This window comes from Macrobrachium rosenbergii, chromosome 11 (assembly GCF_040412425.1).
Source record: "Macrobrachium rosenbergii isolate ZJJX-2024 chromosome 11, ASM4041242v1, whole genome shotgun sequence".
In the NCBI taxonomy this organism is placed as follows: domain Eukaryota; kingdom Metazoa; phylum Arthropoda; class Malacostraca; order Decapoda; family Palaemonidae; genus Macrobrachium; species Macrobrachium rosenbergii.
This window is the reverse complement of record NC_089751.1, coordinates 1821680-1827594: the sequence shown is the minus strand read 5'-3', so window position 1 is coordinate 1827594 and position 5915 is coordinate 1821680. Positions and strand designations below refer to the sequence as shown.

The following is a 5915-nucleotide window of genomic DNA, read 5'->3' as shown; positions in this document are numbered from 1 at the left end:
TGATCAGGTTAGAGGCTTCAAGATGATGGCACTTTCTTCTCTGTGTGCTGCATGTATTACTCTACTGTTTGATTGGTTTTGCTTGGTTACTTATTTAGTCTTGCTAACATGCGTTAACACTAAGGTACAAAGCGCAGTGCGCGATCTTGTCATCATTGTTGCTCCTTGGCTGAAATGGCTGAAATGCAAGTATCCAACAGTTTAGTCATCAAACAGAATATTTCTGCAGATTCCGATGTCATCCTTTTTTCCATTAAAAAGCCAACCCAGGAAGTTCTTGTAGCCCTCCGTCTCTTCGACGTCTGCCATCATGGACGGATAATTCTTCTTCGGTTCCTTTGACTTTGGGTTCTTGTCCTTGCTGTTTGGTGTCAACACTTCGACGTTTGCTGGTCGCTTGTTGTGGTTGGGATCGTCATTTTCCTTTTTGTCATCCTCTTCGGCATCGACAGGGTCTTCCTTCTTATTACCTTTGTCCTTATCCCCTCCTTTCTTTTCCCCTCCTTTCGTTCCATCGTCCGGTTTTTTGATCTCTTCTCCCATTTTCTGGAATTCTTCATCCTCTTTTCTCATCCTGTCTTTCCTAGCTTTCTCCTCTGCTTCTCTCTTCCGCCTGTCTTTTTCTTTTTCTTCCTGGAGCTTTTTATCCTCCTCTCTTTTACGTTTGTCTTCCTCTTTCATTCTGCGTTCATAAGCTTCGTCATCCTCACCTTGTTTTCTCTTTCTCCTCTCTTTTTCTTCCTTGATGCGCTTCTCCTCATCTTCTTTCTCTCTTTTCTTCCGCAGTTCTTCTGCCTTTGCCCGCTCCTCCTCTTCTTTTTGCCTTCTCTTCCTCATTTCTTCCGCCTCCTTGCGCCATTCTTCTTCCTCTTCTTTTCTCCTTCGGCGTCTCTCCTCTTCCTCTTTACGTCGCCTAGCTTCTTCTTCCTCTTGAGCCAGTTGCCTCCTTTTCCTCTCTTCCTCATCTCTCTTCCGCCTCTCTTCCAGCTCTCTTTCCCACCTCTCCGTCTGGTCACGCCACCTCTTTTCCTCAGCTTCCCTCCTCTTCCTGTCCTCCTCATCTCTTCTCTTCCTTTCTTCTTCCCATTTCTTATCTTCTTCGAGTCTCCTCCGGCGGTCCTCCTCATCTCTCCTCCGCCTCTCTTCTTCCTCTTTCTTGCGGCGTTCTTCATCCTCCCTCTTTTTTCTCTCCTCGTCTTCCCTCCTTTTCCTCTCTTCGTCCTCTTTTCTCTTTCGCTCCGCTTCCTCCTTCTGCCTTAAAAGAGTTTCTTTCTCTGATTCATCTATTCCAGGTTTCTTGGCTGGTTCTTTGGCAAGCAGGTTTGTCTTTACCCTCCGAGGTTCCGTCGGTAAGTTGCCAGCTTTCTGGTCCCGGACATAATCAGCCAAAGAATTGTAGCCCAGCTGCTTCCAAGTAGCCATCGCCTTAGCCTATAGTCTGCAAATGGGAAGAACAGAAAATTACAAACAAATCTGGTTCTTGAATGCTCGTTTGTATCTCAAAGTGAAAGTAAGTTCAAAGGTCACAGAGTATGTTTACATGAGAATTGACGTTTCCTGGTGGAGGCGTGGTTATTTCAGGAATAACTAGGTGAGGTTTGGAAGAAAGAAGTGACGTACATGGTCAAAGGAAAGACAATAACAACTTAAATTTTTGCACTTTAAACAATTTTGGTTTGTGATTTGTGTTTTTTTTTTCATAAAAAGACGTCACTTCCTTTAAACTATGACTCATTGGATTATAGACAGCTCGCTCGTGAATCTTTAATGGGTTCTTGGTAAAATAGCAAGGCTAAAACTGCCATCCAGTTGAGCAGGAATCACCTCAGACTGTTGCTTATAGCGTACTGTGATCAATAATCTAGAAGGCATTCAGTAAACCATGCCCTGAAGACTAAGCTGTCATTCTTACATTTTTTTTATACCGTGCAATAGGATTATGTGGTCTTTCTCAGTGAGTTTTGTTTCCTCTTTCCAGCAAAAAAAAACTGAATTAGACAAAAGTAGTGAAAATAATTTTTTAAAAAATGTGTAGTCAGTTATATGTATTTATGAATTTATATATGTTTTATATATATATATATATATATATATATATATATATATATATATATATATATATATATATATATATATATATAATGCTCATATTAAAGATAGAAATGAAGAAAACAAAACGTCAGATTACTAACCAACAGGCAAATATATAAATTTATATATGTAGAAACCGCCTTGTAAATCAGAACCTAGGCATTGGTGCATGATACTTAGATTAAATACCTTAGCATCAATAATACTGGAATGAAGACGTTGCCAATAGCTATTCATGGTTGCCGATTGTGAAACGAAAATTTGAGGATTAGGTTAGGACCATAGCTCGATACCTAAGGTACAAAGTTTAAATATAAGAGCCTTGTGACTTAACCAGTTCAAAGACAGCATTAAAACCAGTTTTCATATAACTAGATTGTATCCATTATGTAAGATCCTGCGCAGGCCCCTCCCACTTACTTAAGTAACCAGTAATCACTTGGAAGTAAATTGCTAGTAAAATTTAGTAATGATAGAAAAATTGGTAAGTTTGCCATTTAACAATAAGTTTCTCGTTTTCTATTTTGACACGAATTAAAGAATATCACTTTGAAACCGTAACTACGATATATTCGGATAAAGCGAAACATGTGAATCGAAGATATTGAATGCTACGAAATAGGTATTGGAAAAGTGCCTTATTCAAATATCATTATTTAATATAAACTTTCTCATCACAATGAATTTGTATCATAAAATGATCTAGTATTTGTGTTTGGCTTGTGATCTGACGTACACAATTTCCGCGCATAACGGCCTTGAAACGTTTATTTGATTTTTTTTTTTTGTCGTTATTTTATTATGTTGTTTGTACGAGTGAATTTGATCGCTTGTGTGTGGTTTGTTGACTATGTCGTGTGTTGGAAGTGTGTGTGTGAAGTTTGCATTGTTATTGGTTGTGTGATTGTTGAGTGAAAGACACTTGGACGCTATGAACTGGACCCCGTTGTGGTAGCATGTCCTGTGAATTTGGAACTATCAACCAACGCAATGAAGTGAGTCTACAGTGTGTGCCTTTGGTCTAAGGATACTGTTAATAACAACATTCTAAACTTGTGAGGCTAGCGGTGGAGCTGTTTAACGCTTGGATGAATGTTTCTGCCCTTCCTGAGGTTACAGAAGCGAGCTGCGTACGTGGTATTTGTTTACGTGCAATGTGATTCGTGTTGCATTTGCCATGATCGTAGCAATTTCATTTTGTCAAAGAAATTCTTGTCGTTATTTCACACTATAGACTTATTTCTTATTGGAATAATTTTGTGTTTTAGATGTTTGGGCGGAGTGTTGTCCTAGCACCTATTGTGATTACTAGTAGCCTATGTGGGGATGCCGTATGTTGAGTATAAGTTATTTTTGCGTAAATGAAACATTTTGTTCATTATGGATTTATTGTTTGTAGAACTATGTATGCATTTTTGTGTGTTTGTGTGTACAATAAACTGATGTAAGCTGTTTGTTTGCAGCAAATGTCTCTGAAAGTCACTGACGCATTATAAGAAGTTGAGAATAAAGAAACAGGCTTGAAGAGATTATTTTAGCTACCCACAAGTCGAGACATAGGCTCCCTCCTACTAACGATTGCGCTTGTTGATCTGCAAGTGTGGTCGGAGTTCTTAATAGGTTAAATATTGGTCCCCTAGAGAGCAGGAGATTTGACAATTCGGTGCGGCTATTGTTGTCTGCAGCAGCTGCGTTCATCGGATTTTACACATTGTCAGTGTTAGATAAAAAAAAAAAAAAAAAACAGCATCCATAAGTACCTTCAGACATACTGGCTATCAGGAAGTAGTTCTATAGATTTAATAAAGTACTTGGGTAAGTACATGAACTTCATCTACTTATGTAGCATATAAAGGAGTGGCCAGTGAATATTGCATTCATCACTTAAACAACCTTTCAGGACAGGCACTGTCTTGCATAATCTTTGCTTCTTATGAATTGCTGCTTAATTAGCAAAAATGATAAAATGTGGCGAGTTTTGGGAAAACGAACTCAGTATCTTTAACAAATATTCAAAATGTTTTTTGACGTCTTTTGAAGAAAAAATGTAGTATTGTGATGTTTTTCAGGAATAAAAACATCACCCTGGAATTGTTTAGCCTCAAGTGGTGTTTGGAGAAGCTCAGGTTTGTCTGTTGTGATGGCTCAGCAGTTCTGGCAATTCAGCTGAATGGAATATCATCTCTATCTTTTTAACTTCTTTTTTTACCATGGTATAATGTCTACATAAATTATGTGACCAAAGGTGGTCATTAGCAATAATCTCAATTGTTTTACTTGGAAAAGAACAAGATATGTTTCCTGATAAGGTGCCATTTTATTCCCTAATGAAGTGGGTTTGGGTTAGCATTCCTATGTAAGTCTTCATAGCTGTATCCTCACTTACACAACTTTCCAGTTGGGACGAGACTATTGCCACAGTTTTCACAATAGCGGTTTTGATATATATTGATTAATCAATAGCCCTTGGATTATGGAAGAAGCATCTGTTAAAACTACAGTGTGTCCATAGAGTCTCTTTATAATTTAAAAAAATATATTACAAAAGCCATTGAGAGATATCTTTATCAGTTTTGTTCTATGTACTCAGAAGTCATCAAAGTTTTTAATCACAATGCAGTTGTGTATTTCAGGTATGCTGTTGATGAAGGAGGTGCTGTTAAATGAATCTTTAAAAAATGGCTACTCCTTAAGAAAAGGCACAATGTGTGTGGTGGTTTACTGAAACAAAATCGGATACGCAGACTTAGCGAAACTACAGTACTAAGTATGTAAGAGATCCACCGTCACGTCCGCCAATTCGTGCACGGCACAAGAAATTTATGGAGACAGGGACAGTGTTGGATAAAGGGAGGAGTTGACGACCAAGAACATCTGAGGAAAACATCGATCTTGCAAGACAAGCCTTCGATCGTTCTTCAAATTCCATCCGTACTGCTGCCAGACGCTTACAGCGACCATGTTCAACAGTGCACAAAGTCCTACACAAGAACTTGCCATTGTACGCTTACAAAGTGCATCTCATACAGGCACTCAAGCCAAATGATAAACAAAGACGATAAAAGTTTGTAGTTAACATGCTGGAATGAATTTCTGAGGATGAAACATTCCTCAACCGAGTTTGCTTTAGTGATGAGGCAACCCTTCATATTTCAGGGAAACTGAACGCACATAATGTGGGAATCTCGGGATCAGAACACCCTCATATGACTAGGGAACTTCACTGAGATAGTCCAGAAAGTCCGTGCGTTGTGTGGGATCATGTGCAATCGAATCATTGGCCCATTTTTCTTCAGCGAGACATCAGTTACTGCAGATGTTTACCTTGACCTTTTGACTGATTATGTGGTACCACAACTAGATGACCTTCAACCAACCATCACTTTCTAGTAAAATGGTGCACAACCACATTTGAGACTGCATGTTCATGGGTTCCTAAATCAAACATTTCCAGACTGGTGGATTGGAATGGATGGCTCAGTTCCCTGGCCACCTTGTTCATCAGGTATCGCTCCCATGGACGTCTTTCTATGGACATCACTGATCTCAAGCAAAAGATCACTGATGCCATTGCCACCATTGGTGAGGCAATGCTACAGCGAACATGGCAAGATTATGGACCTACAAATAACAATAAGAAGAAAAAGAAATAGGTAACATCATATTAAAAGGTCCATTTCTTTGCAGTTCGACCATTTTTCCAGTTGTAAAATAAATCATATTTATTGTGTGAATATCAGTTAAGGTTTTTCACGCAACAGAAACCGTGGGTAGTTTATGTATCATTCACTTACACTCACGTGTATTATGTAGGCTATACATGG

At 38.8% G+C, this 5915-nt stretch overlaps 1 protein-coding gene across 1 annotated transcript; it reads right to left on the bottom strand.

Moving 5' to 3' along the window:
* Nucleotides 1–201: 201 nt before the first annotated feature.
* LOC136843463 (uncharacterized) lies at nucleotides 202–1422 on the bottom strand. Its single transcript, XM_067111999.1, has one exon. The coding sequence runs from the start codon at nucleotides 1420–1422 to the stop codon at nucleotides 202–204; it is 1221 nt and encodes a 406-aa protein (XP_066968100.1).
* Nucleotides 1423–5915: the final 4493 nt, after the last annotated feature.

Excerpts from the sequence above, each read along its gene's own strand:
- LOC136843463 (XM_067111999.1), bottom strand. The coding sequence starts at position 1,422 with ATGGCTACTTGGAAGCAGCTGGGCTACAATTCTTTGGCTGATTATGTC.